Source organism: Lynx canadensis, chromosome A3 (genome assembly GCF_007474595.2).
Source record: "Lynx canadensis isolate LIC74 chromosome A3, mLynCan4.pri.v2, whole genome shotgun sequence".
NCBI classification, from domain to species: domain Eukaryota; kingdom Metazoa; phylum Chordata; class Mammalia; order Carnivora; family Felidae; genus Lynx; species Lynx canadensis.
Genome location: NC_044305.1, coordinates 87792558 through 87805775, shown reverse-complemented (window position 1 = coordinate 87805775; position 13218 = coordinate 87792558). Strand labels below are relative to the sequence as shown.

The following is a 13218-nucleotide window of genomic DNA, read 5'->3' as shown; positions in this document are numbered from 1 at the left end:
TAAACCAGCAATTCTACACACAGGGGCCACAGCTGAAATCTCCATCCCATAACTGCAGGACTATGAATGGGTAATTGAGAGGAGGGAGGGCGGGAAGAGGGGTGAATGGGTGGGTGGGTGGTTGGATAAAGAAAGGACTCTGGCATACTCTCCCCTCCTTCCCAGCACTCCTATCTGCACCAGCCTGCTTCATGGATCCTCACCAACCCCCTCCCCAGTGCCTGCGTGTGGCTCCCTCTGAACGGCTTCCCATACCACCCACCTTCCTGAATCTAACACATCTTTCAGGGCCTCGTTCAAGTTCTCCGTCCTCCAGAAAATCGCCCAACCACTCCGGAAACTTCTTACCACCCTACTCTCTGACTTCTTTTACCTCTAAGTGACAGTGTGGCCCGGTTTCCCAAGGCCCTGGCTGGTCTCTGACACCTCACTGTGAGAGAGTCCTATGGCCCTGGCCAGACGGTCAACTCCTGAGCCTACGTTTCCCAGCCTTCTCCTGGTCCAGCTGACTTGAGGGGTTCGACACCTCCTTCCAGGAAAGTGATTCTCAATGTGGCTGGGCTTCAGTGATCCTTACCACATCTGGCGAAGCATATCAGCACTGCCAGGCAGGGATAGATGTAGTCTTAAAGTGTCACCAGGACATCCTAATTCACTGTCCTAGGTGAGACAGGGACTCTGAGGACCACAGACCTCAAGGGCAGGCATTCAAAGCCTAATTAGACGAAGCCACATCTGACCAATCCCTTCCTGGCTTACCCTCCCCACCCACCCTGAATGCAGGGCAGCCCCAGGACTGCCCCACGGATGGGTGTGCAGGGAGGGTGTTTACCGAGCTGCCTCAGATCAAGAGGACAAGGACCCAAGGATAGGTGAGGCTCATTCCCCCATCAGAGCAAAATCTACCCTTAAGTCCCCTTCAGTCTATCTGTCCAGCAGGCCAGCTCAGGACAGAGAGCTGAGGACAAGCCATGAGGGGGACTTCCTCTCCCAGGTCCTAGGGCCACCACACTAGGACAGACATTCATTTCCAGGGCGGGGTTGAGGGAGGGGTTGAGCTCCCCCAGCCACCTAGGTTGTCCTGTTACCAGTAGCCCATAGACCGCCCCCCCTACCTGACCCAGCAGGGTACAGTCAGAGGACCCTCTGGACATTCAGATCCCGGTTCCTCGGGGAGGGGAGCCCCAGGCGGGGGCAGTCAGGCATGCTGGGAGGGCTCCATTGTCTGCCTGCCCCACCCAGCTCGTTAGGAACAACATGTTGCTCTAATTACACTTCCCAGGAAAAACAGTGTTTTAAATTAAGGCCTTGGGGGAGGGAAAGGGGGATGGGGACCACTGGGTTTATTTTCCTGATTGCAAAACACCAAAATTTTCCTTCTAGTGGATTTGGGGGTGCGGGAGAGTACCTCATATACATCTCAGATTAAAAGCCATACCCGGGATTTGGAAGGGGATACAGTGACATCTGGTTGGCCCCCTGAGCCTTCAGTGAAAACATCCACGGAGCATGCAGTCCCTTCTCCCAGGGCATCCCCTGCCACAGAGCAGGACAGAAGAAGCAGAACCAAGCGTTCTGAACCACGCCCCCTTCAATGGTCAAGTCTGCAAGCCCCAGCTCACCCCAGGTGGGATCTCTCTCTCTCTCTGCACATGCTACACATCCTTGGGGCCCCTGGTTGCTAAGGAAACCGCCACCTCTTCTGCTGCCCGTGCGTGCACGTGTGTATTCTTGCGCGTGTACACACTCGTACACACTCACACGTGCATGTGCACGCTCTCCAGTTCTCAGGAAATCTAAAATTGCAGTTTCTTTGAACTCATTCCCCTTGGCAGCACGGACCGCCTTTGTTCTCCAGACGAAAAGGAAAAGAAACGAGACAGAGGGCTCAGAAGAGGCGGGGAGAAGGAGGGAGACAGGGAGCCAGAGGCCAAGGAGCAAACAGAGGAAGAGGGAAACAGGAAGGGAGAGCAGGAAGAGGGGAAAGTGGGCAAGGCTCAGGAAGAGGGAGGATTCTTACTCTACTCTGGCAGAGAGACAGGGGAGCTGGGGAAGGAAGTCCTCCCCTCACCCAAGCTCTCTGCAAGGACCCAGGTCTCCCAGACGTCACCACAGCCTCAAAGACACAAGACAAGAGACCCACTTCCCCACAAGAGCCCCCCAGAGAGGGCTGCTCCAGATGGGCATAAAGCCTGGGGGAGGGGAAATCATGTCAGCCAACAAACCGGCCCCAGGCAGGGCCAGGCCCCCAGTCCAAGACACCGCCACCTAGCCCCCTTCCTCAACCCCTTCTGCCAATCCTTGCTTCTGATGCTAGCTCAGCATCACCTCCTCCTGGAAGCCATCCCCACTGTCCTCCATCTGCTCTGGGAGCCATCGGCATAGCACGGACACATGTCGTTCCCAGACACTCCCACACAGGCCTGGGATGCACTGGCCAGAGGCACTCCCCACCAGAAAGGCCATCCTTAAACCATCCTTCAGAGTCACAAAAGCTTTCGAGGGCTCCCGTGGCCAGTGGCCCAGAATCTAAGCTGCCAGCGGGCCTTTTCACAACCCTCAGGGAAAGCAGGAACACTCTTCACAGGGATCAGGCCGGGAGCCTGGAGGGTGCTGAATAGGGGGATACAGGCAGAAGCTCGGCCACAGCAAAGACGAAAAGCCTGCTAAAGCGTCAGGCTTCCTGTAGGACAGCAGCAGCAGCCGAACTCACCTGGCTACCCCATCCCTGGGGACCCTTAAAACTAAATAGGACCCAAGACCTTGGCATGAGGCTTAGCCTATAAGTGCAGGCAAAGTGGCTGAGCTATGGAGCCCCCAGGTTGGGGTAGGGGCCCCTGAGAATGAGGGGGTCCACGAGATCATCTTCAGGAATTGTTCCCTGGACCAGCTGATACTCCAGTCATCCTACTGGGCCTCAGACCCTTTGAACCTGCCGACTCAGCCCAGTCCTGTGCCGAGCAGACCCCCAAGATCTGCTCTCCTCTGGCCCTGCTGACCCACACCCCGCCTCAGTCTGTGGCCTGGCTGGCTCTGCAGCAGGACACTTGGCTCTCTTCGGGGTCTGGCCCAAAAGCGGCAAATTTTGATTTGCTTCCTGACAGTGAGACCACAGCCAGCTCCCTGCTCTCGGAATCCGAGCCTTCACTGTTACATATTACAAATCCAGTTATTAAGGACTTTAACTTTTTTTTAATAACTCATCCCTGGGCTGGGTCTTCTTCAGAGCAGGCTGTGGGTTTTGGCCACAAAGCGCTCTCAATCAAGAGAAAGGGCTCCGTGCTGCTTCCCTGGACAGGACTCTGCTCCCCTTTCCAAATCGGCAGTCTTTCGCAACTGCAGCCAGAAGCAGGAGGCTGCCTGTCAGGCCTAATTACGGCCAGCTCACTTGGCGGACCCCACCTCGGTCTGGGAGCAAAAGGAAGTGAGGTAAGGGGCGCGGGGCCTGCGGATCCCACATCCTGACCCTGCACTTCAAGTCCAAATTGCACTGAAAATGTCAAATGGTGTCCGCTCCCAGCCTGGGGATTCCCTGATGGCAGGAAGTGGCTGCCCTTTACCCAGTCCGTCTGACCAGGGCTCTCCTTCCTGTCTTCCTGCCCAGGCCTCTGCCCCTACTCACCCCTAGGACCCGCTCACAGATGTGTAGGAGGCTGTAGGGGAACGTGCTCCTCATCCCTCATGGCAAAGGATAGAGCCTTGCTTCCTCTGGAGGCAAACCTCCATCTTCTTCCAGAACCTAGGAATCCCCAACCCCACCAGCCCCTAAAGCAGCCAGGTCCTAAACTGGTGCTTGGCCCCTTGGGCCAAAGGCACGTTTCCTGTCTTCCTGCAACAATGTCTGGCTAATGCTACCTTCACCAGAAAGGCTTCCTTGACGACTCTGGCCCCTTATGAACATTTTATTCTTGAAAACACGCCATCTGGTACTCAGCCAGATGAGACTCTGTATTTCTGCCAGGAGGTCTGGGTGAATCCGGCCTCCAACAGGGCAGCAAGCCTCCTGGGGCCAAAATCATACCAGGACACAACCCACGCAGCTGTGGATCCACAGTGTGGGGAAGAAAACCCAGTCAGATCTCTGAATGGCAGACGCCCACTGGGGCACCAGGAACCCAGAAGGTTCTGGGGTACTTGTCCAGGGGCAGTCCTTCTCCTTCCCTCTGTCCCTGCCCACCTACTCCCAGCTACAGGCCACAGCTGTGAGGGTTCAGCTCACCTCTTCCAGGATTCCTGATGTATCCTGCACCTGGGCCACACCATGGGATAGTCCGCATCCAGAAGATTGGTTGAGGGGGGGGGAGAGAGGAGGGAGGGTAAAAGTTTACCATTAGTGATGAGGAGCACTAGCCTGGGGCAGAGATCCACAAACCAGATGTCATCCTAAGAGAAGCCAACAGAACCCACTTCCCATCAAGGGTAAGGGTGATACGCTTCCAGCCATGCCCTCCACATGGTCCCTGAGAAAGAAGGGGTGATGGGTGTCGATGCAGAGACTGGTGCGAGAGGCCAAAGCATAAACCTCCAGCTCAGGCATCTCTAGAAGGGACAGGAGAAAGGAAAATAACAGATGGTGGGAAGGGTCCCAGACCCTGTGCAGCAGCCCCAGGAAGCAGACAGGCTGGACACCCTGGAGCTGCTGTTTCTACTGGAGCATGTGGACTTGGAGAGGCAAGAAGAAACAGCCCAGATCCCCAGGGACTGGCAGGTCTGGGGGCGGGAGCTTGGGCTGGACAGGAGAGGGAGAAGGAAAAAGACTAGAGGGGTGGGGGGCAGAAGCAGAGGGTAGAGTTGGGGGGGGGGGCAAAGGACAGCCTGCAGGGTAAGAACTGTCTGCAAATCGCACGGGCTACCTCATAAGCAGAGAGGCATCCAAACGGAGCCTGCTTCTCAAAGCCGCAGCTGAGCCTGGCGGAGAATAGTACTTCCTGAATCGCATAAGCAGGGGTACCAGTAAAGGGTCTGCATTTTCTACCACGACCCCCAGAAGAAGAAGGGGGAGCAGGAATGAACTCGCCACCACTAGCAGAGGGAGGAAAACTGCATCATGGTGGAAATGAGGAGTTGGGGAAGAGTCTAAATCACAGCTTCAGGAACTCAAGCGTGCGTCGGAATCCCTTGGGGGCTTATTCACACACAGGTTCCTGCGCTGCACCCTCAGGGTTCCCTTTAGTAGGTTTGAAGTGGGACCCAAGAATCGGCATTTCTTACATTATCCCTGGTGAGACTGCGGTGAACACCACTGGGCTGAGCCGACAGTTTGCAGCCCTGGCTGCACATTAAAATCCCCTGGACAGCATGGAAGGATACCGGTGCCTGGGCCACTCCCCCAAGAGATTGTATTCTGTTTGGTCTGGGGTGCAGCCTGAGCATTGCTGATTTCTAAAGCTGCCCAAGGGATTCTTTTTTTTGTTTGTTTGTTTAATGTTTATTTATTTTCAGAGACAGAATGAGCACGAGTGGGGGAGGGGCAGAGGGAGAGAGGGAGAGAGAATCCCAAGCAGGCTCCGTGCTGTCAGCACAGAGCCTGACACAGGATTTAAACCCAGGAACTGCTAGATCATGACACAAGCTGAAATCAGGAGTCAGATGCTCAACCAACTGAGCCACCCACACCCCCCAGAAGGGGGTTTTGCTTCCCCATCAGGAAATCGAACCCTGGTCTCCCACGTGATAGACAGGGATACTCAACACTCTACTAATGAAGATGTTTATTTTTGAGAGAGAGAGAGCACGTGCTCAAGTGGTGGTGGGCAGAGAGGGAGGGAGACAAAGGATCTGAAGCAGGTTGTATGCCAATGTCAGTGCACCGCCTGATGCAGGGCTCGATGCAGGGCTCAAACTCACAAACCGTGAGATATTGACCTGAGCCAAATTCGGATGCTTAACTGACTGGGCCACCCAGGCACCGTATCTAAAGCTGCCCAAGGGATCCTAATATGCCTACTGCTGAGACCCACTGTGCTGGGTGACCGTGAGGTCATTTCATTCAGAGAGTCTGTGATTCTTGGACTTCTCAGGGAAGAAGGGCAAGAAAGGACAGAGCTGGGCAGGGACCCCACCCCCTGCCCACCTTGCCCCTGTGGTCCCACCAGGGCCTTCCCCTGCTTGAAGGCAGGACCGTAATCATGTATGCCTGATAGCACTTCCTGACCCAGCAGGGGCTGCAAACCAGGAGGCTGGCAGTCAGTTAAAGAAGAAAAGGGAAGGGGCATCTGGGTGGCTCAGTCGGTTAAGCATCTGATTTCGGCTCAGGTCATGATCTCGCGTTTTGTGGGTTCAAGCCCCGCGTTGGGCTCTGTGCTGACAGTTGGAGCCTGGAGCCTGCTCTGGATTCTGTCTCCCTCTCTCTCTGCCCCTCTCCTGCTCATGCTCACTCTCTCTCTCTCAAAAATAAATAAACATTCAAAAAAAATAAAAAAATAAAATAAAAAAGAAGAAGAAGAAGAAAGGGTAAAAGCAAGACTTACCTCAAAACCAGGAATATGGTGGATGGCCGGCTAGGGTGCAGAAAAAAGAGAGCTTTTAGTCAGGTGCCTTTCACCCAAGGCCCCATCACCCCCTCCTTTCTGCCCTGGCCAGGCAGACACATTTCCAACTGCAAAATGACACTCGTGGAATAGGTCAGTGATAAGGCAGCGCAGGGGTTTGCAGACTTATTTGGAGGACTAGGGACTCCTCAGAGGAAGCTGGAAGTGATGGGCGACTGCACGGGGAAGCCAGACGCCTCACCCAGAGTAGCCCGATTTCTCTCTGGCTGACACAGGGAGGTTCACATTGCAGTCAGAGCAAGTTTAGAGATATGGCTCTAAACCAAATGCCCTATTTCACAGCAGGGAAGTGGCCAGCCCTGGGTCACACAGCGAGGCCCTGGACGAGGCAGCACTAGAACAGAAGTCCTGCCCGGACCCTTCCATGGAGATGCCCCCATCACAATTAAGCTCCCCCAAACCAGATCACAGAGGTCCTACTCCCAGAAACCACATCGACTTATGACCCAGGGAAAAATATATCCAATGGCCAGAAGATTCAAACATTCGAACACAGTCCAGGTTCCAACATTCTCCCCAATAGTTAGATCATGTCATGCTTTGGGGTTTAGAAAAGATGGGCAAACCCATCCTCAGCAGGTGGCCTGACAGCAGATGGCTGTTGGGTGTTCCCCACTGAGTTCAGGCCCCTGGTCGGGGAAGAAGGATGTATTGCAGCCCCCTCTCCTCCACTGGGGCATCCTCTCCCTGTGCCCCCCAACATTCCCCCACTAAGTACTCCCTGCCTGGGCCTCCTGGATCCAGGCATGAACCAGCCTCACCTTCTCTCTCTGGATGAGCTCAAAAGAGGCCAGCAGCTCACCCGCTGGCTGGCTGCCCCTAATCAACGGGAACCAGGCCAGCCGGGGCATCCGTTCCAGACTCGGCTGACAGATGCAGCGTCCCATGAACTCGTCTGCACCCTAGACCCGGCATGGAGAAAGAAGAGTCAGCATCTCCCAGTCCGGGGCTCTGGGTGGCCTCAGAGCAATCACCAGACCTACATCTGGCCTCCTGAACTAGAAAGGGACTCAGGAGTCAGGGCAGCCCCCTGGTGCAGAATGGTGAGCTCTGCCCCCCTTAAAAGAATGTGGGGACAGTATGCAAGTGGCCCCCTGCCACTGTTGCTAGATTTGAATTCCCATCACGGTCGAATATCCCTCTGTCTAACTAGCCTTCACCTTGATTTCATTTAATCAAGCTCTGAGCCCATTAGAGACCAGGGTGGCACTAGCATTTCTCCAATGCCCTCAGCAGAGTAGGGATTCGACATTTCCAAGGGCTTTTGCCTCTCCTTTAAATTCCCCATTTCCAGCTGGGGAAACTGTGATCATTCATCAAGTTAAATGAGTCTTATTAAAAGGATGTTTTCATCTTATCATCCCTCTGCTCAGGCACCTTCCATGGCTCCTACTCCCTAGAGAATAGAGCCCACATCTCCTCCCGGCATGGAAGGCTCCTCATGGAGCCTGCTTGCCTCTGCTGCCCTGCCTCGTTCTCTCTGCACATCTCCCACTCCAGTCTGCTGGCCTCTGCTGCCCTCTCAGCCCCTGGCCTTCACATGGGCCGTCTCCCCTGGCCGTGCTGCCCTCTGCCCTTCTAAGCCGTCACCCACAGCCCTGCCCAAGCTTGGCCCTCTGGCGTGGTCCTCTGTGACTTCACTGGCCTGTGATTCCGGCCTTGTGATCAGCTTCCCCAAGGGGACAGTGGCAGGACCTGGGTCTTGGCCAGATGGTGTGGCAGCTCTCACAAGCCCTAGTGCCTTGCCCAAGGCCCTCATCTGGAAAGACCCAGAGTGGAATTGGAAGCCATTGCCTGCAGTCACACCACTGCTGGGGACGTCCCGAAGAGCCATACCAGAGTGGTCACCAGCTCCTGCATGGACGCCCACACAGCAGGTGATAGCCCAGCACCAACCTCTCAGCATGAACAGCAGCCAAATGCTGGGAATGGTCCTGGAGGCCCCTCTGGCCCTGGTGTTGCCCCGTTAGTTGCTGGGTCATGGAGAGGTTGTGGGGAGGGGATCCGGGGCAGCCAGGCCAGCAGGAGCTCGAGGCAATGGGTTTTCACCAACAGGTACGGAGTTATTTGACTATGTTAACAATGCACACAGCCTCTGCTCTCCCCCAGGACCCTGGAGCCCCACACCCAGAAGCCATGGCTCTTCTCCCCCGGTGAGATCCCTCCCAGGCACTGGCCTGCAGGGGAGAGGCAGGGTCAGAGTAACATTGTAAAAGAGGAGGTGGGATGCTATCAGAAGAAAGTGTCTGTGTGCTGCCGGCCTCCTGGCCAGCCCTGCTCTAGCACGTGCACCTGCTCTTCTGCCTAGTCCCCCCGCCCAGCACATCCCCGTCCTCCTCCCTCCCTCCTCTCCCTGCCCCAAAGGTGCCAGGCCCTGTGCTCTTTCCCAAACAGTCCCAAACAGACTCTTCCTCCAGTTGCTCATTCCCCTCGCTGAGCCAAGGGAAGTGCTCGCAGGTGGGCTTCCCCAGCCCAGGCCCGAGTTGCCCACTGCGAGTGGGCCCCCTCCACCTGGTGGGACACCTTAAACAGCATCACCTTGCCCCACCCCCTGCTGACCACACCCTCCCAGAGCATCTGACATCCAGCCATGGCAACTCTTTCTGGAAACATCTTCCGAACCCTTCCCCTCCCCTTTTATCCGCGGCCACCCCACCAACCCAGGCCGGACCTCTCTGCTACGCACGCTGTCAGCCAGCCCAGTCTCTCCCTTTTCTCTTCTTTTTAAAATGTTGCTCGGCCCCATCACTCCCTGCCTACCCTGGCCTCATACTCCTTTCTCCTTCCTCCCAGCCTGCCCTCTGCTCTCCTCAGTCTCCCCCTGCCCCACACCGTGCTGCAATGCCCCTGTGCCTTGCCCCAACACCCCAATCACATTTCCTTCAGGGCCTAGGTCTGCCCCACGGCCTTCCCTCACATTCCAGCCCAGGGCTGCCTCTCCCTCCCGGGAACCTTCTAGAGCTGCACTGCCCAGTACCTGTGGCTATTTAAATTTGAAGCTTAATTAATTAAAACTGAAAGTTAAAATTCAGTTTCTCAGTTGCACTAGTCACTTTCACTGCTCGATCACCATGGGCGTCGAGGGGCTCGCATTCTGAACGGACAGCCGTAGAGCATTCCCAGCATCGCAGGAGGTTCTGTTGGACAGCTCTGGAGGGCCCTGCCTGTGCTACTGGAGGATTCCCTGCTCTGTGGGTGATTCTCGCCTCCCACCTAGACTGGGAACCCCAAGTGCAGAGCCACTCAGCCTAGCACACAAATGCCTGATAAACATTTGTGGAGTCAATGCAGGTCTCAGATGGGGACAAGGAACTGGCCTGGGATCTTACAAGCAGGTTAGAGGCAGAGAAAGCCTGACCCCCAGCCAAACACCCTTTCCAGTTCCATCCCCTGTGTCTGCCACCAGCACAGCACATGTGTGAGCAATCCAATTTTAATTACTCTAGAATAGTTTTAACTGCCCTGTAGGCTGTGGGGTCAGGGAAGAGGCCACCTGGCTGGGTAGCCCTCATAGTGGTGTCTCCCCCTGACTCCTGCAGGGTGTGGGCAGTGAGGGGACGAGGGAGGAAGGCAAGCAGACTCACGTAGGTGTCATGGTCATACAGCTCCACCACAATGCTGGGCGGTTGCTCGGCGATGCTGGCTGGCTCACCAAAGATCTCAATCTCATAGAAGATGAGTGTCTGGTCCCAGGTGGGGTTCAGAGTGTTCTTCGCCACCACGGTCTTCTGGCTCTGGTGCAGGAAGGAGACGATGGCGTAGGGATCTGTGTGGGCCGGGCACAGGGAAGGGAGGCAGGACACAGCAGAGACCGTGAGAGTCGCCCGCTCAGGAGTCACGCGGACCACAAAGCTGGAACAGAGTCATGGCCGCCGTGCTGCAGCAAAAACCTACAGGTGGGAGCCCACTTCCCCAGGGCCCCTCAGCTAGGTCTCTGTAAGGCCAGCTGGTGGGCCACAATGGGGAAATAGAGACAAGGTCCAGGAGAGCAGGCCAGAGATCCAAAGAACTCCCCTACTGGACTCCTCCCTGGGCTGGCTGCCGGAGGCCAGGCCCAGCTAGAGGAAGCAAGTGCCCAGATGATGCATTCATTCCTTCATCCAGCAAGCATTTATTGAATGGCTTCTACATGCCAGGCCAGGAACTAGGTGCTAGGGGCTGAGAATACATACAATTGAAGCAAAAACATAATCCATGCAAGCAACCATAAAACCACAATCCTGGTCAGCACTTTGAAGAGTGCATATAAGGTGCGGGGGCATGTGTGAGACAGTGTGAGAGAAGGGCCTATCTTCCTCAAGAAAGGGAGAGCAGACCAGAGATGTCGGTGCCATCAGACCGGGGTGCCTAGGCCTGCATTTCAGCAAGCCTCCTCTGGCGGCCACACAGCCTGGAGGGAGCAGGGACATCAGTTATGAGGTCTCTGTGAGCATGGGTGATAGTGATGCTTAGATGGGCAAGGACACCAGAGGGAAGCACATGGGCTCATAAGCTGTTTAGCAGTAGGTGGGGTTCAGAGGAGCCCTGAGATCCCTGCAGCTCCCTGCTGCCCCAGACTATTTTGCAGGCTTCCAGCCCCAGGCATGCTGGCTGGGGGCCCGTGTGCTGGCAATTCCCCCTGCCTGCTTCCAAAGGGAAGTTGGTGTTACTAGAGAAGATCCTACGGCAGTGGCTCTAAAATGTGAGCATACAGCAGAATTACCCGGAAGGCTTCCCCAGACTGCTGGGCCCCACCCCCAGAGACGTATTCCTCAGGTCTGGGGTGGGGCCTGAGAATTTGCATTTCTAACAAGTTCCCAGGAGTACTGATGTGGTCTTCCAGGGCCACACTTTGGAAACCAGTGAAGGAGAAAGTCCTACGGAACTGAATGCATGTAATTTGGGACAGGGGCAGAGGGCCCAGAGGTGGGGCTCCTCCAACTTCTCCAATTAGGATGTCAGACTTGGTGCAGGGTCCAGTTTGCTGCCATTTTGTAAGACCCAGAGTACCAGGCATTTGCACAGGAAAGTCTGGAGATGCAGGAAGCTGGCAGTTGGATGCTAGATGTCTGGAAGGGCTGAGCCCAAACGCTCTCACACTTGCCTTATACCCTTGGCACCTGCTCCAGCCTGCAGCATCCTGCATCCTCTGAGCCTCACAGTTTAGCCCCAGCGGTGCTCTAACCCCCATGTGACCTCAAGAGACCCTCAGCACTAGAGGTCCGGTGCTGGGAGGTCCAGCTATAATGCTGGGGCTGAGATGGGGAGAAAGCACTTCCTCACAAAGGGAAGGGAAGCAGGATAGGTTCCTTGGCCATAAGGAGTCCAAGTGGCATACTATGGCCATTGTGCAGGAGGTGACAGAGAGTGACCGTAGAAGAGGTGAAAGACTGGGATGGAGAGTGGGAGGGCTCCCATCAAGAGATGAGGAGAGTAGGATCCAAGATTCCGGCTGTTGGCCGATGGGCTAGTTTTAAGGGTGGGGGAGATCCAACTTAGGAGGCAGAAGCCATGGGCACTCATTGGCTGAATAATGCTGGGTTGGGCTAACAGGAGGGAGCCACCCACACGGAACCAGACTTTAAGCACAAAATCACAGTGCAGTCAAGCCTGGAGGGCTTCCCGAAGGAAACTGGTTTTGAACTTGATCCTGTGGGTAGAAGAGGGCAATGCAAGGCCCTTGACAGGGGAAGGGACAGAGGAGACATGCCCACCCATCCTGCCACAGCTACCTGGTGGAAGCCTCCCTGGCATGGGGCTCCCCCTTCCGTGCACCGGCCCTGGCAGGGTGGGCCCCAAGCACTTCCCCTCCTGCCCCTGGCAGGGCCCAGCGGCGTCTGTGCATTTAATGAAACCGTCTGGCTGTGATACCATCAGTTCCAAGCTCGGCAGAGAACCTCTCCCTGGTTCCAGTAAGGGAAAGAGGGCGCGTTCTGATAAATAAAACCATATTAGAGAGCCGGCAAAAAAGCCCCTTTTGTTCCCACCCCCCGTGCTTCCCAACGCTTTATTTTTATAAGCGCGAGGGCCCCAGACCGACCGCGTTTACACAAAGATCACAATTGCACATTGTAGCGGCTGTGCACGCTGTGTTGGTGTTGCCAGCACCCCCCACGCTGCCCCCCCCCCCAAGCAGGCCGACTCCTTCCAGCAGCCCCAGCAGCGCAAGCAATGAGCTCAGCTCTGGGGGAACAGGGAGGGGGTGGCTTTCAAACAAAAATCACCCAGACCCACACACGCGCCCCACCCGCCCATGGGAGGAAAAAACACACAACAAAGGCATTGTAAAGAGCAGGCCTGGAGGCCTGGGGCCTCAGACACTGGGCTACTGTGTGCTGGGGCCTGGCTTCTCCCCCCACAGGGCCCAGCCCCTCCAAAAAAAAGAAACAAGGCAGGCGGGGGTGTTGCTGAAGCAAGGTGGTCAGATGAGGGAAGGCCAGACAACCGCACAGACACATCCCTCTTCCAGGAAAGCCAAGAGGAAGGAGAAGCAGATCCCCAAGGGGAGGTGGAAGGGAAGATAAGGGGCTGGTTCTTCTCTGTCGACCCCAGCCTAGCCCTCTCCCCAGGGCCACTCCCATAAAAGAGGGGCGGCATTGGCCCCCAGGCCTCACCCCCCAACCCACACAGAGCTGAAATGGAAAGTGGCTGGATCCGAGCTCTCTAAGCACCATTAACTGTCACAGGA

The 13218-nt window shown here is 55.9% G+C and overlaps 1 protein-coding gene across 16 annotated transcripts in view; it reads right to left on the bottom strand.

Moving 5' to 3' along the window:
• The window catches only part of DYSF (dysferlin), a 227109-nt gene that overhangs the window by 73042 nt on the left and 140849 nt on the right, over positions 1-13218 (bottom strand). For all 16 annotated transcript variants that reach the window (XM_030310815.1, XM_030310819.1, XM_030310817.1 and 13 more), the window contains 4 exons: positions 10136-10317; positions 7313-7453; positions 6471-6500; positions 4220-4249 (listed from right to left, as the gene is read on the bottom strand). In XM_030310815.1, coding sequence (XP_030166675.1) covers positions 4220-4249; positions 6471-6500; positions 7313-7453; positions 10136-10317 — 383 coding nt within the window. The remainder of the gene's footprint in view (positions 1-4219; positions 4250-6470; positions 6501-7312; positions 7454-10135; positions 10318-13218) is intronic.